The sequence below is a fragment of the Pollachius pollachius genome (assembly GCF_949987615.1).
Source record: "Pollachius pollachius genome assembly, chromosome: 8".
Taxonomy (NCBI): domain Eukaryota; kingdom Metazoa; phylum Chordata; class Actinopteri; order Gadiformes; family Gadidae; genus Pollachius; species Pollachius pollachius.
Genome location: NC_136941.1, coordinates 3,659,705 through 3,682,737, shown reverse-complemented (window position 1 = coordinate 3,682,737; position 23,033 = coordinate 3,659,705). Strand labels below are relative to the sequence as shown.

At 48.5% G+C, this 23,033-nt stretch overlaps 1 protein-coding gene across 1 annotated transcript in view; it reads left to right on the top strand.

The window, feature by feature from the left end:
* Nucleotides 1–22,516, top strand: part of LOC307079793 (plexin-A1-like) — a gene marked incomplete at its 5' end in the record, with an annotated part of 107,913 nt that extends 85,397 nt beyond the window's left edge. Inside the window, 14 exon segments of the mRNA XM_079742299.1 lie at nt 1,035–1,177; nt 3,889–3,986; nt 4,756–4,771; nt 4,773–4,915; nt 5,912–5,978; nt 9,127–9,273; nt 9,922–10,081; nt 10,352–10,455; nt 10,727–10,823; nt 12,396–12,586; nt 16,336–16,505; nt 17,149–17,361; nt 18,627–18,777; nt 20,759–22,516. Of these exon segments, the coding sequence (XP_079598425.1) occupies nt 1,035–1,177; nt 3,889–3,986; nt 4,756–4,771; nt 4,773–4,915; nt 5,912–5,978; nt 9,127–9,273; nt 9,922–10,081; nt 10,352–10,455; nt 10,727–10,823; nt 12,396–12,586; nt 16,336–16,505; nt 17,149–17,361; nt 18,627–18,777; nt 20,759–20,854 (1,796 nt within the window). The 3' untranslated portion in view covers nt 20,855–22,516.
* Between the last annotated feature and the right edge of the window lie 517 nt (nt 22,517–23,033).

Below are 23,033 nucleotides of genomic sequence, written 5' to 3'. Positions count from 1 at the left end.
TCCTCTCTTTCGTTCTGTCTTCCTCTCCGTTGTCCCTCTCACTCTTCACTGAGGTCTCTGTCTCGCACTCTGCTTCTATTTCTTCTTCTCTTCCTTCTCTCGTAGCGTCTTTCATTTAGCCTCTCGCCCATCGCGCTCTCTCTCTCTCTCTCTCTCTCTCTCTCTCTCTCTCCCTCTCCCTCTCTGGCTCGCTTTATTTAAGACAAAGCTCAGAACTCAATAAGATGGTTTCATTTTCTCCCGGTCTCCCTCTGTGTTGAGTTTCACAGAGATGCGTTTCATGTGATTGCAGTTTCATTGCGAGGAACAAACCGGCCGGTCCCCAGCGTGTTTTTAAATATAAATAGAGCGCAGACATGGAGGGGAGAGTGGGCTAGAGAGGGAGAAGGCCTGGCGGGTAGCATGAGGCTGCAGGAAAGGATAAATCATTCACTGTATCTCTGTCCCCACCCTCCTCTCTCTCCACCTCCTCTCTCTCCCCCTCTTCCTCCTCTCTCTCTTCCTCCTCTCTCTTCACCTCCTCTCCCTTCCCCTCCTCTCTCTTCACCTCCTCTTCCTCCCCTGCCTCTCTCCACCTCCTCTCTCTCTTTCTCCTCTCTCTCCACCTCCTCTCCCTCTTCCTCCCCCCCTCTCTCCACCTCCACTCTCTATTCCTCCTCTCCTCCCCCTCCTATCTCTTCCTCTTCTCTCTCCTCCTCCTCTCTCTCCACCTCCTCTCTCCTCCTCCTCTCCCCTCTTCATCCTCTCTCTCCTCCTCCACTCCCTCCCTCTCCTCCCTCTCCAACTCCTCTCCCTCCCCTTCCTCTCTCTCTCCATCCTCTCCTCCACCTCCACTCTCTCCACCTCCTCTCTCCCCTTCCTCTCTCTCTCCATCCTCTCTCTCCTCCTCTCTCTCCACCTCCTCTCTCTCCTCCTCCTTTCTCTCCATCTCTCTCCATCCCCCTCCGCTCTCTCCACCTCCCGCCTCCTCTCTCTCCCCCTTCTCTCTCCTGCCTCCTCTCTCTCCCCCTCCTCTCTCCCCCTTCTCTCTCCAGCGTTCGCTGAGCTCCAGACGGATATCCACGAGCTGACCCAGGAGTTGGATGGTGCCGGCATCCCGTTCCTGGACTACCGTACTTACGCCATGAGGGTCCTGTTCCCTGGTATAGAGGACCACCCCGTGCTCAAAGAGATGGAGGTACGGGTCAGTACACCACTCGCCACGGTACAGCCAGAGCTACCGCTAACAGTAGCTACCGCTAACCCCCCGCCTCGTGAGCTAACAGCAGCCATGGCTTGGAACGGAGTTCTAGCTCTAGCTAACATCTGCTCGAGCTAACAGTTGCTACTGCCGAGTCCCACTACAGCTAAAAACAGCTAACTGTAGCCATGGCTAACACCAGCTAAAGCTAACACAGGCTACAACTAACCACACCGCTCATGTCCTTAGCAAACCACTGAACCGAAAACGTAGGTTGTGTGCTGCTGCCGTTTATTTAGATCAAGTAATCACACAAACTCAGCAGGTTGCTACCTGCATCTGACCTTGTTTATCGGGAGCAGACTGCAGACCGTTAATGAACAAACTAATGAACACTAATGAACGGTTGAAAACACTTGAGTCTGTAGCCTTAATTCCAAAGCGTGGGTGTTTCTAATACTAAGCCATTAGCTATGGAGGCTAACAATACAGTGTTATCAAAGAGGGCTCACACTAAAACATTAGCTTGACTACGTGTAGTGACAGCTAGCAGGCAAACACAAAACTAAAACATTAGCTAGACTTCATGAAAGTGACGGTTAGAAAGCTAACACTCAAAAATTTGCCAGACTACATTCAGTGACAGCTAGAAGGCTAACACTCAAACATTAGCTCGGCTACATTTAGTGACAGCTAGAAGGCTAACCGTTAAACACAAGAGATTCGGTTGCGGTACACGCTAGCTTTTGAATCAACACGCAGGGAACCAAAAGCTTGCGTTTCCCCCGCTTTGCCCCCATCTTTCCCGCCTAATGTGATGCTGAACACAAACCTCCGCCTACTTTAAACAATCTGACAGATTTAATTAGCCTCACACTGTGCGGAGGAGACACACTTTATGAGGGAACGTTTTGTGTTTGGGAAAGCTGCTTAGACTGCCGAGAGACTCGAGAGTTCAGACCTAGATTGACACACGTGTAACATAGATATATAGTCATACTGCATCTATATTTATATATATATATATATATGTATTTCTGCATATATATATATATTTATGTGTATTAGTATCTTCGAGAGACAGAACGAGACTAGGTCCCGGGGGGTTTATACAACCCACTGTGACATGAATTACAATAAAGTGATACCAGCGGAGTTCACACACAACAACTCCCCTCCATTATTCAGCAGGCGGTAATCCCAAGGTGTACGACTCCACCGTGAAATAAGGATGATCATGTGAGAGGGCCGCTGACAGACGACACAGAAACAAGCCGGCTGTCACTTCCCGTTTCCCTTCCCAGAACCATGCGACCTACATTCACACCGGGTTCTGTTTGAGAGTAGAGCAAGGTGGAGGGGACGGAGAGAGAGAAGGAGGAGGAAGGGGAGGGAGAGATGGGAGGAGTGAAGGAAGGGGGAGGGAGAGATGGGGGAGGAAGGGAGAGGGGGAGGGAGGGGAGGAAGAGAGGGAGGGCGGGAAGAGAGTGGGGAAGAAGAGAGGGGGAGGTCGAGAGAGAGAGAGGGAAAGAAAGCAAGAAGGAGTGGAAAAGGGAGAGACAGATGGGAGAGAGAGGGAGCAAATGAGGGGGAGGAGAAGGGAGTCAGTGGGAGGAGGAACAGGGATTCAGGGGGGGAGAGGAGCGATGTTGCGTGAGATCCTAATAGGGTAATGCAACATCTAACCATCTCACTGATGCACAGGATGTGGAGAGGGGGAGTCTGCTGTCATGCTCGCATCCCTTCAACCTTAACCAGTGTTCCCGGTCTGATGTCACCGCTGGCCTGATCACATGTACCCACATGGCCCGGGCAGCCCCTCCCCTCCACCCTGCCTGCCAGCCATACTACTTACTATTATAGAGATTATAGAGAGCAGGCGGGGTACGTGCACTCACCTACGTGCACACTCCTGGCAGAGCGCTCCCTGCCACCCATCACTTTGTCTTTTATTAACACACACATAAACAAACACACACACACACACACACACACACACACACTCCGTCACTCTCTCTCTCTCACAAAAACACACACACACGCAAACAATCTAACATCCACACAGCTATACAGGCGCATGCACACACACACACACACACACACACACACACACACACACACACACAAACACACATCTTGACTTCCTCTCTCACTCCTCTCCGGCTGACTCAGCAGAACGAGAGAGAGAGAGAGAGAGAGAGAGAGAGAGAGGAGAGAGAGAGAGAGAGAGAAGAGAGGAGAGAGAGATGAGAGAGAGAGAGAGAGAGAGAGAGAGAGAGAGAGAGAGAGAGAGAGAGAGAAGAGAGAGAGAGGAGAGTGCCTTAAAGGGGGACATGGTATGTCCTTGATGAAATGTGACAGGTGCCATAACTGGAACAAACCCAGCAACCCTGGCACACCATGCACACACACACGCACTCTCGTGCCGAGCTGTCCAGCCTCACTTAACTGGTGCTGCAGATCATGGCCGACATCTTAGAAGCCCTCCTTGGAGATGTGTGTCCCTCTTCCTCCAGATGGCTGAGATAAGGGTTCTAAAGATAAGGGCGTGGTCATCCTTCACGGGGTCACCCTGACACCAGGGATTGGTCCTCCAGGCCAAACTGAGTCTGTTGCTTCCCTGCATGCTGAGTAACCGTGTCAGCTGTGGTGTCATCGTGTGTTGGGTGATCTTGTAATCCTGCCTGTTGGCCTCTCTTCCTGTCCAGGTGCAGGCCAACGTTGAGAAGGCTCTGACGCTGTTCGGACAACTGCTCACCAAGAAGCACTTCCTGCTGACCTTCATACGAACCCTGGAGGCCCAGAGGTGAGTCGCAGAAGTCTCAACACTGCTCTGGTCCAGGTCTTCAAGGGCGTAGTGGTCTTTAAGTGTTGTGGGGGGTCTTTTTAGTTCCTGGTGGTTGTGTCCTCCAGGTCTTTAAGTGTGTGGTGGTCTTTAAGGACCTGGGTGGTTGTGGGATACTGTTCTTGGTCTATAAGTGTGGTGGTCTTTAAGGACCTGGTGGTCTTTCAGTGTGTGGTTGGTCTTTAAGGACCTGGTGGTTGTGGGATAGTGTTCTTGGTCTATAAGTGTGGTTGTCTTTAAGGACCTGGTGGTCTTTCAGTGTGTGGTGGTCTTTAAGGACCTGGTGGTTGTGGGATACTGTTTCTTGGTCTATAAGTGTGGTGGTCTTTAAGGACCTGGTGGTCTTTCAGTGTGTGGTGGTCTTTAAGGACCTGGTGGTTGTGGGATACTGTTCTTGGTCTATAAGTGTGGTGGTCTTTAAGGACCTGGTGGTCTTTAAGTGTGTGGTGGTCTTAAAGTTCCTGCTGGTTGTGTCCCCCATGTCTTTAAGTGTGTGGTGGTCTTAAAGTTCCTGCTGGTTGTGTCCCCCATGTCTTTAAGTGTGTGGTGGTCTTAAAGTTCCTGCTGGTTGTGTCCCCCATGTCTTTAAGTGTGTGGTGGTCTTAAAGTTCCTGCTGGTTGTGTTCCCAGGTCTTTCAGTGTGTGGTGGTCTTTAAGTTCTTGCTGGTTGTGTCCCCCATGTCTTTAAGTGTGTGGTGGTCTTTAAGTTCCTGCTGGTTGTGTTCCCCAGGTCTTTCTCCATGCGGGGACCGGGGTAACGTGGCGTCCCTGATCATGACCGCCCTGCAGGGGGAGCTAGAGTACGCCACTGGGGTCCTGAAGCAGCTCCTCTCGGACCTCATCGACAAGAACCTGGACAGCAAGAACCACCCCAAGCTCCTGCTCCGCAGGTCAGTCCTCCCCACCTGGGACTCACCTGTATTTACCTTTGTTCACTACTCACCTGTCTTTACCTGTGTTCGCATTCACCTTTATTTACCTATGGTCCCCTGTGTGGACCTCTTTGGCCTGCTTCTGTTTTCTCTCTGTTCACCTGTATTCACCTGTGTCTACCTCTGTGTACCTTGGTTCTTCCTGTGTTGTAACTGTGTGCCTCTGTGTTCACCTATTCCCCTGCTCTTACCTGTTTTTATCACCTGTGTTCCCCCGCGATGTGTTCCCCCCTGTGTTCCTGTGTGTTACCCTGGTATCACCTGTGTAGCTGTGTCTCCCTGCGTGTGACTGGCTTGACTCGCCCTCCAGCCAGGTGTTTACCTGTGCTCACCTGTGTGTACTGCTTATTGGGTTCAGGAACAGGAAGGCACTCTTAGAGCCGGGCAGAAGACTCATGTCTTTTCATTCAATGCAGTCTCAGTTTGTAATTCTGCATAAGCGGAGAGTAAATGAACCACAGATTACTTAATTAGACCCCTGGTGGGCCCACGGTTGTTCATTAACGCCACGACGTTCACAACGTATGCTAATGCTTAAAGAAAAAGTTTCACTCCGTGCCGTCAAAGTGTTCCCTGAGTGGACACCTCGCCCACGGACGACACTGATTGGCTCCAACGCAGCTCAAAGGTCGAACGAGGTTGAGAGCCCCAGGACCGGGCTGTAGGAGAGGATTCAGTAGGGAGGGAGAGGGGAAGGAAGAGTGGGGGAGGGAGAAGGGGGGGGGGGGGGGGCAGAAGGGGGAGAGAGAGAGGGAGGAGAAAGAGAGTGGAGGAGGGAGGAGAAAGAGGGGGAGGGGGAGGAGAAAGAGGGGGGGGGGGGATTGGGGAGGAAGAGAGGGGGGGAGAAGAGCGAGAGAACAAGGTAGAGAGCATCAGCCCCGGGCTAGAGGAGAGGGTTCAGTTAAGAATGTGGACGAATCTCTTCAGTCCCTGTTTGATTTGCTTCTCCATCAGGACGGAGTCCGTGGCGGAGAAGATGCTCACCAACTGGTTCACCTTCCTGCTCTTCAAGTTTCTCAAGGTGAGGAGAACGTCCGTCCCGTCGTGTGGCTTCAGCTGCACCTCGGCGGGGATTATTACACGGACAACCTTAGCTTATCGAAATACTATAGTATAAATAGTTTGAACAACTACAATAGAGGTTTTACTTCTTTTACACAGTACTTACACTGAGTCCACCATTAAAATATGGTAATTAGATGTTTAATCCATAATGAGGCCACTGAGTAACGGCACTGCGTTTCGTCACCTCCAAACATTGTTAGTTTTATGAGTTTGACTCCTGGCTCCACCGCCAAGTCCTCTGCACTCTGTACTTATTTTCCTTTGCTTGTTCTTTCCGTTAAAGCTCAGCCCAGTGGCTTATTAAAAGTGTATTCTGTCCACACAGCCCTTATTCTGCTGTTAGTCCTGCCCGTAGTTCATAAAGAGACCCCAGGCACACATTCACCCCGCAATATACTCTATGATATTTAATCCTCACATTTATTTCAGTCTTCTATTCATTACACTCGTCTAGACCTTTCTCCAGGTCTGGTCTTCGTGTCCAATGGCTGATATTCCCTCAAGAACCAGAGTTTGAGCCATTAGTTGACTATTGGCTGGGACTTTGCTCTCCATCTTATGGCTATTGTTTATCTATTTGCTGGCAGTTGGTTAGCTATCAACTAGCTTGGCTATTGGTTGGCTATCCACTAGCTATTGGTTGGCTATCCACTAGCTATTGGTTGGTTATTCACTAGCTCTTTGTTGGCTTTCCGCAGCTCGGAGTTGGCTATTGGTTGGCTATCCACTAGCTATTGGTTGGCTATCCACCAGCTATTGTTTGGCTATCCACTAGCTATTGGTTGGCTATCCACCAGCTATTGGTTGGCTATCCACTAGCTATTGGTTGGCTATCCACCAGCTATTGGTTGGCTATCCACCAGCTATTGGTTGGCTACTGGCTAGTTTCAGTGTGATCCTACACAGGTAGCCTGATCTGCGCTGCCTGGGTGTTGCGGGGTGGGTGTATTGTTGAGATGAGATGAAGGCTAGAGGGACCGCTGAGAGAGTGATGAGTATTGATCCTACAGGAGTTGATTTGTAAGAGTGGGAGTGCTCAGAATACACCCCTGTGACGTTATCATATTATTAATGATTGGAATGAAATGCCTGCTTCCTCTGACTGGCTGTCAGAAAAACAAAGCACTTTATTAAGGGTAACGGAGCAGGGGGAGAGAGAGAGAGAGAGAGAGAGAGAGAGAGAGAGAGAGAGAGGGGCTAAGAGAGAGAAGGGGAGAGGGAGAGAGAGAGGGAGAGGGAGAGAGAGAGGGGCTAAGAGAGAGAAGGGGAGAGGGAGAGAGGGAGAGAGAGAGGGGTTAAGAGAGAGAAGGGGAGAGGGAGAGAGAGAGAGAGAGGGAGAGGGAGAGAGAGAGGGGCTAAGAGAGAGAAGGGGAGAGGGAGAGAGGGAGAGAGAGAGGGAGAGAGAGAGGGGCTAAGAGAGAGAAGGGGAGAGGGAGAGAGGGAGAGAGAGAGGGAGAGGGAGAGAGGGAGAGAGAGAGAGAGAGAGAGAGAGGGAGAGGGAGAGGGAGAGAGGGAGAGAGAGAGGGGCTAAGAGAGAGAAGGGGAGAGGGAGAAAGGATAAGAGAGAGAGTAAAAGGGAGAGGGAGGGTGAGGGAGAAGGGATGGGGTAGGAGTCTATAAGGAGGAGGGAGAAAGAGGAGGGCACCCCACCGGAGGTGCAGGATCAGGTTGAGGCGGTGAAAGCTCTCTCCAGTGCTTTAAGTCGAACCATCTGGAATCATTAGTAGAACTCCACCTAATGAGAGGAGGGGCCAGAGGGCGGAGGTCAGAGCCACTGGGAGGAGTTTGGAACTAGAGTACGCCTTCACGACTTAATGGGGTGACGAAGAGGGAGAGAGAAGAGGAGATAAGGGGATGAGGGTTGGGAATGATGCGATTGGTTGCAAGTGAAACTGAGCGAGAAGCAGAGGACGGAGGGAAGAATGCATCTTGATGTCTTTATAGCATATGTATGTCAAACTGATCGTTTCTCAATAAAAAACACCAAACACACACGCACATGACGCATCATGAAAGCAACATTTAACAGGCAACACTTTCATCCGAGGCGACAAGCGAGGTGGAGAAATATAAATCCAACACATCTCAACATCTCAATCATGCGTTCTAGACGCAACACGTGAAGCTCAAACCCCTCCCATCAGCACCAGTGCAGCAGTGTGTCGGTGAACTGGAAATGCGAGCAGGGAGCTGCTGGTTTCGTCGTAGCGTCGGCGTTGGGATTGTGTTGATGCTCTCTCCCTCTCCGGGGCCCGCGGACACGCAGCGGTTGTGAAGTTATTCCGAAGCTAATCTGTCCGCATAACTTAGACGTTCCGACGGCACAACCGTCCCTTCTGGAAGTGCCAGAAATAATCAAATTACGTAAAGCTACGACTAATCTCCGCGGCCGGGCGCAGACATGAAGCGTTACAGAGAACTGAACTTTTAAAAAAGGGTTGCGTGCGAATCACAGTGGGGAGCTCGCTCTCTCTCTTGATTAACTTGTTTTTCTGTGCTGCCTGACATTTAAAAAGTTAAGCGACGCGTTGTGGTTGAGGAATCGTAGAACACGCTCGGTAAACAACAGCCTTTCTACGGCTGGGGAGACACATGCAAATGAAAACGAAATGAGAAGTGGAAAATGTTTGTGACAAAACTCTGTGCAGGGGCCTCAGGTGGCAAGGATGTTTATTTATGCAGATTTGATTTCATAACCGTTCTAATGCTTTTAAAACTCTAATCCACTTTGTGTGTTGTGGAAGTTGTTAGACTGATGTTAATAAAGTTGTTTGGAAATTGATTATATCCCCTCTTCTCCCCCTCTCTCTCTCGATGGTTCTCTCTCTCTCCTACTCTCTCTCCATACCCCCCGCCCCCCACCCCCTTTTTGTATGTGTGTGTGTTTCCTCTCTCTCTCTCTCTCTCTGTCTCTCTCTCTCTCTCCTACTCTCCCTCTCTACTCTTCTTCCTCCCTGCCTCCACCTCTATCTCCATTTCTCTCTCTCAAACTCTCTCCATACTCCCCCACCCCCTTTCTGTATGTGTGTGTTTCCTCTCTCTGTCTCTCTCTCTCTCTCTCTCCTCTCTCTCTCTCTCTCTCTCTCTGGGTGTCTCTCTACCAGGAGTGTGCGGGGGAGCCTCTCTTCATGCTGTACTGTGCTATGAAGCAGCAGATGGAGAAGGGCCCCATCGACGCCATCACCGGAGAGGCCCGCTACTCGCTGAGCGAGGACAAGCTCATCAGACAGCAGATAGACTACAAGACACTGGTACTATATATGATATATACCATAACGTTATATACAGGACGAGCTCATCAGACAGCAGATAGACCACAAGACACTGGTACTATATATGATATATACCATAACGTTATATACAGGACGAGCTCATCAGACAGCAGATAGACTACAAGACACTGGTACTATATATGATATATACCATAACGTTATATACAGGACGAGCTCATCAGACAGCAGATAGACTACAAGACACTGGTACTATATATGATATATACCATAACGTTATATACAGGACAAGCTCATCAGACAGCAGATAGACTACAAGACACTGGTACCATAGAGGATGTATACTATAACGTTATATACAGGACAAGCTCATCAGACAGCAGATAGACTACAAGACACTGGTACTATAGAGGATATATACTATACACTTTATATACAGGACAAGCTAGTACTATATAGGATATAATCAATACTGTTGATATACAGTATAGAGTCATCAGGCAACAGTATTATATATTCTATACCATTGATATACAGTATAAGCTCATCAGGCAACGATAAGACTACAAAAGACTGGTATTTTATACGATTTAATCAATACTGTTTATGTAGAGTCCAAGCTCATCAGGCAACAGTGAGACTAAGCAGCCCCTATGTCCCTGGCTCCAGACGCTGCACTGCGTGAACCCGGAGAACGAGAACGGGCTGGAGGTGACGGTCAAGTGTCTGAACTGCGACACGGTGATGCAGGTGAAGGAGAAGCTGCTGGACGCGGTGTACAAGGGCAGCCCGTACTCCCAGAGGCCCAAGGCCGCCGACATGGACCTGGGTGAGACCCAAGGCAGCCCCCCTCTCTCACATCCCCCTTCGTCTCACACTCACATCACACATCACACTAGACACACATGCTCACACCCTGCACGTCCACCAACCTCAATTCCATTTAAACAAACCCTCACATCCACTACCCTCACATCTATCTCAGCCCACACTGACATACTTTATCCTCACCTTTATCTTACGCACATCCACGTCACACCAGCAGCACTCAACACATACTCACACCCCTCCAGTGTCTAAACCTCCTCTCCGTCATCAGAGTGGCGTCAGGGCCGGCTGGCCAGAATCATCCTGCAGGACGAGGATGTGACCACCAAGATTGACAACGACTGGAAAAGACTCAACACCCTGGCCCACTACCAGGTACGCACACTAACCTTAACACTAACCTTAACTCAACTCACTACCAGGTATACGCACTAAACTTAACCCTGACCCTAGCACTTACACTAACCTTAACTCAACTCACTACCAGGTATACACACCAACAATAACCTTAACCCTGACCCTAGCCCTTACAATAACCCTGACTAAACTCACTCGTGTGTGTGTACGTGTGTGTGTGTGTGTGTGTGTGTGTGTGTGTGTGTGTGTGTGTGTGTGTGTGTGTGTGTGTGTCTGCCCGTGTGTGTAGGTGACAGACGGGTCGGTTATAGCTCTGGTGCCCAAGCAGAACTCCGCCTACAACATCTCCAACTCCTCCACCTTCACCAAGAGCTTGAGCAGATACGGTATGAACTCACGCACTCCTCCTCCAGCACTCTTCACCTACACCTCGCTCGTCACCTCCACCTCTCTTGACCATCTGTTAATCTCTTTCATAGCCAGATGGATGTTCTTTGTTTGTCGTGGTCTCTCGCTGTCGCTCTTGCTCGCTCTCGCTCTCTCTCTCTCTCTCTCTCTCCCCTATCATGTCTCTCTACCATCCCTTGCTCTCTCTTTATAGATTCTCCTCACTCTCCTGGTCCCATTCATTTGTTTTTCCTGTCTTTGTGTTTACGTTTTTTGATCGCTGCAATGATTGGCATTTATTTTCGGCATTCTCTCTCTCGCTCTCTCACTCTCTCTCTTTCCCTTTCAATTTCTCTTTCTCTTTAGCATGTTCTCTCACTATCTCTCTCTTTCTCTCTAGCTTGTTCTCCTGCTCTCCCCCTCTCTCCCCCTCCTTCCCTCCCTCTCTCCCTCTCCCTCCCTCCCTCCCTCCTTCTCCACCTCTGAATAGTGATGCTTTTTTATCCAGCTCCATAAGCCCATCCAAGGCTATTTCCAGGCAGCCAGTTAAGGACAGGCATTAAAGTAGACGGCCCAGAGAGAGGGAGAGAGAGAGCGAGAGGACCCCTGGGGAATGCAGATAGTGAACAACCAGACATTAATTCTCCCCAGCCGAAGGCCTAGGAGGGAGCTGTCATGTTCCCTCTTCCTAACAGCACATCTCCAAAAGGACGTGGCTCATATCTGTCCAGCGGTCAACGTGGGCCTGTCACCCATTCATCACATGACATGCAGACCCCTCCAACACAAACATGCTGACACACGTTCATGTCATGTGCTCGACATACACCCACCCAGTGCACCAATTAGAGCAATCTCCTCAAATTGCACAAACGGCCGGGCAGGCATCACTTGAAATACGCTAATTACTTCCTGTTATGTTCCTGTTAATCCAACGAGTCATAAAACAGTCTAATTACAGGAATGGCGTTATGGGAAAATGATGATGATTGTTTTGACCGTTGGCGAAAAACAAGATCAAACACGATGCATGCCCAATGCTATAGTGGAGGAACAAGAGGCCAGGCAAAGAGATGAAATGATTGGATTAATGCCGTGATAAATAATGAATTAGTCTGCTGTTGGACCAGCCAGGGTGTGATAATATGCATACCGGGATCTGGCCTTTTCCTAGCTTCCCTGATCCATGCAATTTATAGTAGAAGTGAGGAGCTTGTGTGATTTATGCAGATATGTGTGTGTAGTTGTGTGGGAATTTGTGTGTGCAGTCGTGTCAGTGCATCTGGGTGTGTGCGTGTCTGTGTGTGTGTGTGTTTCCAGTGTGAATGGGGCTTAAAAGCGGGCGCTCTTTTGTCAGTGGAAAGTGGCCATGATGGCTTTGGAATTAAAGCCACTCAGAATCTCTCTCTGTCCCCCTCTTTCTTTATCTCTTTCTCTCTTTCTCGTACTGATGGGGCTGTGAGGACCCGAAAGAAACACTACTCTATCCTTCCAATTATAATATTTTCTCTTTGTGTGGGTTTATGCATACCTGTGTGTGTGTGTGTGTGTGCGTGTGTGCGCGCCATCAGAGAGCATGCTCAGGACGGCCAGCAGCCCAGACAGCCTGCGATCTCGCACGCCCATGATCACCCCCGACCTGGAGAGCGGCACCAAGCTGTGGCACCTGGTGAAGAACCACGACCAGGCGGACCAGCGTGAGGGCGACCGCGGCAGCAAGATGGTGTCCGAGATCTACCTCACCCGGCTGCTGGCCACCAAGGTACACACACACACTCGTCCAAGGTACCACACACACTCATAACGTCACCACGGTTACACAGACAATCGTCACTGCACCGCGGTAACACACACTCATCACATCACCACGGTACCCCGCAGTCGTCATGTAACCAAGAGTACAGGCCCAGGAAGTTATCGTCACCACGGTAACACACACTCGTCACGTCACCATGGTAACACACACTGGTCAGATCACCACGGTAACACACACACTCCACCAAGGTACCACACACGCTCGTCGCGTCACCGTGGTAACACACACTCATCACATCACCACGGTAACACACATAGGGCCCTATCTTGCATCCGGCGCAGTTGACTTAATCACTGGCGCATGTGTCGTTGCTAGTTTGCAACTGGCGCAGAGCATTCTTTTCCCTCCTGCGCCACGCGTCGGTAAATTAGGGAATGATCTTGCGACCCAAGGGGCGGTTCTGCGAAAGGAGGAGGCGTGTTCTGGCGCAAACGTTGCCTGGTGCTATTTTGCAGTTTCAGGAACCACTTGCGGCCGAAACCAGGAAATACCTGGTTTAAAGTCAGTGGCGCGTTGTTCAGATGCTATTTTAAGGGCGCATGCATAATGTTGCTTGTGCACCTCGCGCATACACTTTGCTTCTCTCATCTACCTAGCCACACATTCTTGGTAAATTATTTGGGAAAGAACAGCTGATATAGCGGTAATAAGTTGTACTTTTAAATCAATGCATCTGCAAACACCGTACAGCAAACACATATTTTCTTGACACAGACATCGTGTACATGCCCATAACTTTTAGGATTGATGAGTATTCGATCGTGAGAAAACATTGTTTTACCGCGAGTGTTAAAAAGAATGAATGAATACGGGTGCGCATGTGTGTATGTGTAAAAGAATTAATGAATGTGTGCGTCCATCTATTTAAACACACGCAAACTAAACACGTAACGCATAATACAGTCCATGGCAATGTATATTAACGGGGGGACACATGCATATTAGGAACACAAGTCGATAACGGTAATGCGTACAATACTGATAAGAAACGATGTTTCTAATGTATTGCGTATATCATTAAATAGAACCACAGTTACCGCATATCATATGTGTGTTAAGTTTTCTTTGGCGAAATTTATTTGAGGACTCAGTATTTCTGAAGTTGTGGAAGAAACCTTATTCCATGTGTGAATTAGGCCATATTATTTGGCCATAAACTGAGCCATTTGAAGTTTGAAATTCATGTGCATCTGTCTCATCGGAGACTGCAGACGCGCTGTCAAAATATCAACTTGTCTGATTCAAATGCGTTCATGGCCCTTAAAGGGGATGGGAGCTGGCACTCTCATTGGTTTATTGCACGTTACGCCCAAACCACACCTACGGATATTCAGGCAACTTCAGAACAACCCTTTTTAGATTTGTGCCGGGCGAAAGAGTCATTTTTGCGCCGGTAAAATAGCGACATCGCCATAGAACCGCCCACAAAAGCAACTTGTGCTTGGCGCTTCTCACTTGCGTTTCAGACCGTTAAAATAGGGCCCATACTCGTCCCATCACCACGGTAACACAGCTGTGTAGAGGTTCATCCTGAAACACTGGATATGAAGGCAGATGTGCAGCAGAGGGAGGGTTGGGAGGGTTGATTGACAGGGGAGCATGAGACGGCTGATTGGTTGAGGTATAAAGAACACAATGGTTTATGGGGCGGCAGATCCTTGGAGGCAAAACACGCGACGCAGAAACTAATCTGGCCGTCTGTGTAGCTGTCTGTCTCTCTGTCTGCATAGCACTCGGTTTACCGGTCTCTCTCTTTCCAGCTCTCTGTCATCTGCATTTTACTCTCTTTCTACCTGTCTCTATTCCTAGCTGATTCCTCGCTGTGTGTCTGATGTTTCCTGCGATAGCCGTGTTTCCAGCGAGCTTGTGTGTGTGTGTATGCGCTTGTTGTGTGTGTATGTGTTACTATTTTTCGTAAATTGTATCACGACGAGAATTCAAAGCAAGGACACAAAAAGACCACTGTTGCCATGGAGATTAATTTAGCTTGGAATGATGCGGTGCTTTTTGGGAGACGGGCCGTAGGACTCGGTCCAAATCCTCAGGCTGGGCTCCCGGTCTGTAAGTCTGGACGGCTCCCATGACAACACGGGTCCGGGGCCCCACCATGATAACACAGGCTCCTGGGGGGCCCTATCAGGCCCAGGATCAGAGCCGCACACAAATGGTGGGGAAACCAAACTGGTCTTTCTGGAGTCTGGCCAATGATGGACACAGCGAGCTGAAACACTGAATGCTATTCTCTGTTCAAACTTTCAGAGGAGCAAACTATAATCATGAGTATAATATACAATTATACAAATTATATAAACCCTGTTTATATAATTACTGATGAAGGATAACTTTTTTTTAGGACTCTTCGGACAGCCAAATATTTGATTTAACTTTAGAGCATGATCATGGGAAGATACAGGCAGCAAAGTTACCGCGAATATTGCATAAACTCTGTTTATATAATTCCTAGCCAATTGAAAAGGAATTTCTATACATTCTCCTCCGATAGATTGCATTTGCATTGCCACGAAGTCTGATACTGAGGCCAGTCAACTGACTTCTCTGTTGAGTAGATTCCTTTGACTGACTTGCAGACATGTCTACTTCAATTGTGTATTGCAGTTTAACTTGGCCTTTCCCGTCATGGCTGACTTCAGCGATGAACAATGCTAGACTCTCCACGATGTTCACTTCCCCTCACCTTTGTATCAACTAGCCACGATGAGAAAGTTTCCCTATAAGAATTTTGTTCACCCTTTGTCTCACTGAATGTATTCTCTGTAACTTTCCTGCCTGTATCTTCCCATGATCATGCTCTAAAATGTATTCAAATATTTTGCCGTCCGAAGTGTCCTAAAAAGAAGATAGTCTTCATCAGAGAGGCTCTATCAGTAGCGGCTTCAATAGGAAGCAATGGAGGTCAGGGGGGTCTGGCCGAGGGAGACCCTCAGGTACACTAGACCTTGTGGCTCCTATCCATGGAACGCTCGGTATCGGCTGAACACAGAGCCCACACAACTCAAGCTGTCACCTATCACAGCGCTCCCACTCTGCGGGTAAAAGTGTACAAAACAAATTTAATCACACCTCTCATGTGATTGGGATGCAACTCCCCGTGAGGCCGAACGAGGAGCGAGCCTGACTTTTATTCTGGGTTTCTAAAGCGCCTCTGCAATTCACATTTTGATTTTGTCATTCGAAACAATTTTCTGTCGTTGTTGAGTGTTCTGCGTGGCAGTCTGGCCGTGAGGTGCCTCTGCGAAGGCGTCTATAGACTGATATTTGAAGCCCCCTGTGTGAATGTGTCTGTCAGTAGACTGAGAGTTTAAGCCCCCTGTGTGATTGCGTCTGAAACTGAGAGCTGAAGCACCCTGTTTGAATGGATCTGTGGCCTGAGAGTTGAGGCCCCTGTGTGAAGGCGTCTGAGACTGAGAATTGAAGCCCCCTATCTCCTTCTTCTTGTTTGATCAGAGCTGAAGCCCCCTCTCTCCCTCTCTGCTGGTTTCATGAGAACTCAACCCCCTCTCTCCCTCTGTGCTGGTTTCATGAGAACTCAACCGCCTCTCCCTCTGTGCTGGTTTCATGAGAGCTCAACCCCCTCTCTCCCTCTGTGGTGGTTTCATGAGAGTTCAACCCCCTCTCTCCCTCTGTGCTGGTTTCATGAGAGCTCAACCCCCTCTCTCCCTCTGTGCTGGTTTCAGGGCACGCTGCAGAAGTTTGTGGACGACCTGTTCGAGACCATCTTCAGCACGGCCCACCGGGGCAGCGCCCTGCCGCTCGCCATCAAGTACATGTTCGACTTCCTGGACGAGCAGGCGGACAAGCACTCCATCACCGACCACGACGTCAGGCACACCTGGAAGAGCAACTGGTACATAAACGTAGAAAAAATATATATACGGATATATCTAGATGTATATAGATGTATATATTTAGATATAAGATCTATCTAGATATATCTAGATACGTCATGTATCTAGATATATCTAGATATAAGATGTTTGTAGAGATATCTAGATCTAAGATGCATATTATGTCTAGATCTAAGATAGATATATAATATATATATATGTAAGATATAACTAGATTTATCTTATACCTAGTCCTAAAATGACCCAGGATTTAGAGTGACACCACTATGAGATGTTTTAATCTGTCAAAATCTTTTAAATTGCTCTGTCTGTTACCTTTCTTTCTCACGGTACTATATTCATATCCACTTTATTCTCTTATATGTCATTCTCTCTCTCGCTCAATCTCACTCTCTCTCTTAATCTCTGTCTCTCTCCCTCTCTGTCTGCCTCTCTCTCTTCCTCCCACTCGCTCTCTCAATCTAATTCCAATTGCTTGGCGTGCATGCCAACAAGATGTTGATGGGGCCAAATCCTATCACAACATCCTATAAATAAAGCATCATGACAACTGTTTGTGAGCAACAACAATGAGGTAATGATGATAATTATTCTAATAACACAGAACAAAGTAATCAAGCGATCGGCTCTCCCTCTGTGCAGTCTGCCCCTGAGGTTCTGGGTGAACGTCATCAAGAACCCCCACTTTGTGTTCGACATCCACAAGAACAGCATCACGGACGCCTGCCTCTCGGTGGTGGCCCAGACCTTCATGGACTCCTGCTCCACCTCCGAGCACAAGCTGGGCAAGGACTCCCCGTCCAACAAGCTGCTCTACGCCAAGGACATCCCCAACTACAAGAGCTGGGTGGAGAGGTACGTTGTCGTCTGACCCTTCAGGATCAGATTCAGGTTCAGGGTGACGACGATGTGTCTCTGGTCTCGACTGTCATTGGTCAGGAGAAGGAGCAGATTGTAGTCTAGTGGGCAGGGTGTGTGTGTTCCGGATGAAAAGGCCAAGGTTTGACCCCCAAATGTCAACCATCTGTAGGACCAAGATGACCTCCTGACCCCTGCCTGCTCCTTGATGACTCTAAATGAATCGAGACAACAGTCGTTGGGTTATCGCCTTAATTAGAAACGTCTGCTTGACATAAATGTATAGCTTTGTAGGTGTTGGTCGGTCATTTGTTTTCGATCCCCCTCCAATAGAAATGGATCCTAATTTTTTCACTGTGAAAACAAATTGATCTGTTGTAGATTTAATTGGATAAAGGGGACGAGACAAATCCCAATCCACCAATTACGTGGAAGGGGCGTGGCAGAGTCGATGCTTTGCTGACATTGTTTATACCTCACCGAGCCAATATTGAACTTTCAAAGACCCGACTTTGATTCTTGTTAAACCCTCTTATCTCCGTGTGTAAGAGCTTTGATAAGGGCCGTTTAAACCCCCGCACTGCAGCTAGCTCCAGCTAACTGAAGCGGAGAGCCTGTGAGGACTCTGAACATAATCCAGTAAATCCCTAAATTGATTCTGAAATCGGCTCCTGTACTCCACCCTCATAAACGAGATTACCGGGAACACAAGCGCTGCACAGGACACAACAGCAAAACAATACCTGCGCCGGCGGTTAGCATCTCTCGCGTTAGAACCGTCAGTTGGGAGGACAGGAGGAGGATTTCGAGGCATAACAACAAGCTAACAGTTTATGAGGCGCTAAACATCAAGCTGCACACAGAGCTGCTGGAGACAGCTGTGTTAAAAACACAGCGGCGCTCGCATAACCGCCGCGCTGAAGTGAGGACCAAGAAAACCTGACTGGTAACATTGTTGTGCATATCGGCTCAACATCTCCTGAAGCCAGCCAACATCTGCCTGTTACATCATCGTCCCTGTGAAAGGATGCACATCAGGCAAAATGTCCTAGTAGCAGTTTGCTCATGGGTACGAATCATGAGGCAGGCTGTTCATTTGCACGATTGTACTAGAACCGTACAAACCCCTTTAACAAATACCTGCCCAAACCGTTTCAGTAACTGTTTAGGGGTCCCCCCTTTAAGGCAAACAAGATGGTCCGTCACTGGGTTCTTCGATGCATTTGAACCTTGACCCTTGGCCCTTGACCCTGTTCTCCCAGGTACTACTCCGACATCTCTCGCATGCCGGCCATCAGCGACCAGGACATGAGCGCCTACCTGGCGGAGCAGTCGCGCATCCACCTCAGCCAGTTCAACAGCATGTCCGCCCTGCACGAGATCTACACCTACATCGCCAAGTACAAGGACGAGGTGAGTGGCCCGGCCTAGCACACTAATGCTAAGCTAACTCTAGCCTAGCTAAAGTAGCCTAGCGTCATGCTATGGTAAACTTAACAATATCAATGACGAGGTGAGTAAGGTTAGCCAAGTACGCGGCTAATGCTTACTTAGCTAAAGTAGTCTACCATCATGGTGTGGTAAACCTACCATTATCAAGTAGAAGGACGAGGTGAGTGGACTGGCCTAGAACGGCGCTAATGCTAACCTAGCTCAAGTAGCCTAGCCATACAAGGACGAGTTGTTTTAAGGTAGCCTAGCTACATAAAATGTAAATGAGGTGTCTAAGCAGAGGTGGTTGAATTCAGGATATTTATGATGGACATGAAAAGATAAAGGGAGAAAAGAGTACCCTTTGTAGTGATATATATTACTATGCAATAATTTAATAATTTTAATAATAATAATTTAATAAAGTACTATTATTAAAACACTTTGAAATGAATACATTTTTAGCATAGCATAAAAGTAGAGCCTCGCTAATAGAGTCACCGAGCCGATCAGAAAAGGTTACCGTGACATTCCGCCTCCTATTATCACATTTAATTAAACCTAAACACATGGAATACATCGCCCAGCTCCCGGTCCAATCTTTATTTACCCTCCTCCCATCAGACGGTGCGACGGCGGGCCAACGCCAGCCTGCTGCTCAGCCATTACGGCGCATTAGCCCTGACCAGCACCGCAAGGTTGTTTTAATTCAATTACCGTCCGCGAACCGCGCCTTCGCGGCCGGCGGCCGGCCATTAGCGCTATTAAGAGTCACATTAAGACACGGCCGCGCGCCGCCGAGCTAATGGCCCAACACACGATTTATAGGCCAGCCTCTGTTCTCTGTGTCCTTCCCCCGACAACCCCTCTGTCTGTCCCGTGCCGGGTGGTGAACCCCACTCTGCTGTGCTTTGATCCACCACTGAAGACGACTGCAGATTAGGAAGGGGCTGTGCTGAGTGTGTGGTGTTTTAGAACGATGGTGGGGTGGTCGGTGGGATGTTTGTTCCAGGGTGGGTGGTGACGGAGACACACACACACACACGCACACGTGTGCATGTGTGTGTGTGTGTGCCAGGGTGAGAATGAGAGAGAGACACATGTACGGACTGACCCATAGAAGGATAATGAAGCTTTATATGACGGTCATTCAAAACCTACTTCTCCCTGTAAGGACCACAAACACACACACACACTCACACACACTTTTCTTTCTTCAGGAACCATGCAAAGACACATTTTACAAACCATTTAAACTGTTCTCATTATAGCTTTTTGTGCCTCCGTTTTCTCTCTCTCTCTCTCTCGCTCTCGCTCTCTCTCTCTATTGATCAATTGACCGTTTGGAGGATAGGTAACGTTAAATGGCTTGTAATGGCTAATCAACTTGGCCCCCGCTGGTAAAGTAGAGGCCCTTTCAGAGCCAGGGGCCCCAAAGCGCCCTGGTTCTGCGTCGATCTTCCTTTCTTCTCTCTCTGCGTGGGGCCCGGTTAGCTTCAGCCCTCATCACGACTTCTGCTGTGATCCCGACGCGGAGAGAAAGTTCTGGCTTCTTCTGTTCTTGTTGAAAGCGCACGGGCTGTTCTGTGAGCGAGCAATTGTTGATATGAATATTTGATAAGAAACTTCTACCGTCTCCACGGTACCGACCCCCCTTAGGTCCTCAGTGTTTGAGTTGTATGAAAGAGCAACTCTGTGATACAGATGATAACCTCACCGCGGTCTCTGCTTCTTGTATCTATCTCTCCACCACGTATCCTCCTATCCTTATTCCCTGTCTCTCTCTCCATCTCCTCTCTCTCCTGCCTCTCTTCTCTTCTCTGTCCCTCTCTCGCCTTGTCCTGTATCTCTCTCCTGTCTCTCTCCTGTCTCCCTCCTCCTCTCTGGCCTTCTCCTGTCTCCCTCTCTCCCCCCTCTTTCCCCTCTCTCTCTCTCCCCTCTCCCCCCCCCCCCCCCCCCCCAGATCCTGACAGCCTTACAGAAGGATGACCAGTGCCGCAGGCAGCGGCTACGCAGCAAGCTGGAGCAGGTCATCGACACCATGGCCCAGGCTAGCTGAGGACCAGCTCCGGCCACGCACACTTGGCGCTAACTGAGCTAGCTAACCAGCTAACCGAGCTAGCCAACCGAGCTAGCTGAGCTAGCTAACCAGCTAACCAAGCTAGCTGACGTGCTAACCAAGCTAGCTGAGGACTAGCCACACAAAAACACAAAAAAAACACGCAGCTGGCTAGCGGACGCCTAGCCACTTCAACACGCCTTCTTTTCCTAACCACCACCAGTGATACGATGAACTTTGAACCCGTGAACTCTGACCTTGGGACACTTGACTAAGTGACTAAGTAACAGAGCGAGAGGCGGGAACCACAAGGACCCACACCAGTGGCGGCGGCGGCGGCGGCACACTGTAGAGACTGGCGGCCGCCGTCGGTTTGTAGCCGCGGAGCCGCGGGCTGTGGGGAAGTTTCTCTGAGCCACTAAAACCAGCCCTTCCAACCAAATCACGCGCATCTCCCGCCTCGGTCAGCACCACCGCCGCCCTCAGGAGACACTTTGATTTCATTTAAAGCCCCCCAAATAACACAGAGTAGCCGGCTCTTGGCTCGAGGATAGCTTCGGCCGTAGCGGCGGCGTTAGCTTGCTAAAGACAGAGCCGACACTGAAACAGCAGTACGTCCACAGCGGTTGTTCCAACTGAAATAGCTAGCGGAGGTAGCTAGCTGTCCATATCATAGTTATAGCTGTGCTGCTACGGAAAAGATAAAAAAATAAAGAGAATAAAAGCGGTACCTTTCCCTTTACCTTTAGCTACCCGTTAGGTAAAGGTTTGTCGAGACTGTAAGGCAGCTGTCTGCCATCGGAAACCCGGAGCAAAAAACGAAACGAAAGGCAAAACGGGAGAGCGAGGAGTCTGAGCTTCTTCAAAGAAACATTCCTCCTGTTTCATCTGTGAATACATCAGGACATTGGGAAATGGGGCACACTTATTCTGACTGTGTGTCGGAATAGATTGACGTCACATTTGGTTTCTTGGTTCTGTTTGGTTGTTTTTTAAACTGCCTACTCTTCACATGTGCTTCGTCACCTGTGTTACTGCTGAATTTGCACAATTTACGACAAAGCTTATCAAAAAAGGATATATGATAAAAGATATATATAGTTATATGAAATGTGAACTTTGTTTTTAAACGGCGAAGTGAAAAAAAAGTTTTCCATTTTAGTGTACAAAAAGATATCTTTGAGAATTTGATATTTCAATCGTTTGAATAATCGAAGAACACGCAAGGAAGAGATTGTCCTGTGCCATGTTTTATTTGAATGTTGTTTTGTGCAAATACTTTTTCTTTCTCAAGGACGATGAACTTATTCCATGCTGACCGAGAGTGAGAGTATACAAACAGGCAACACATTGTACATATATATCAGTCCAAAAACGTTATTTCTCATTGTCTTACAATGGATCAATAGGTTAAACATACCGACTGGACCTGTTCCAAAATATATATTATGTTGTTTGCTTATCGCAAAAAAAATACATGGTTCTTCCCATTTGTTTGAAACCTCCATTGAGGCTAGCCTGGACCGCTAACAGCGATAGAGGCTAGCCTCCATAGCTAATAGCTATACCGTCTGACCCATAGAAAGAACGCCTCTTTTGACTCCCACACCACAAACACATCCCAAAAGATCCTTTGTTATTCTATCAAGAGCTCATCTATTTCTGAGAGGACACTTCTCAAGTGTGCAATCCAGGAGTCCAGGCCTCTGTTGGTGGAAAAAAGGAGGTAAACAGTGTTTCGGGCAATTTTATTTTATTTTTTCTCTAGACTGGCGCAGCTATTGGAAAGATGGAAAGGAGAAAAGTTGACGGCCTGTGGAATGTGACAAGATAATGAAACGTAGCTCAGTCTTTTGTGCTCTCTGTGAAGGACTTGAATGCCTTCTGCTCTTATTTTTGTGAATATGTGAACAACTTGTATTTCTTTCAGATTGTGCTGCGTTTAGTCATTGATTTCACATATTTTTTTATATTAATGTGTTGAAAGTGTATTTAGGATAGGCACACTTGAGAATGAATCCTGGTTCTTGTACGATAGCGACATGCAAAGCCCTAGCAACCCCTTTACCCACCGGCTAGCTCACAGATTGCCTCAATTGATCATGATAAGCTACGAAGAGATTTACGTAAAACCTACACATCGTTTTAACATAGCCTTGGTCAATTACAAAGACAGTAC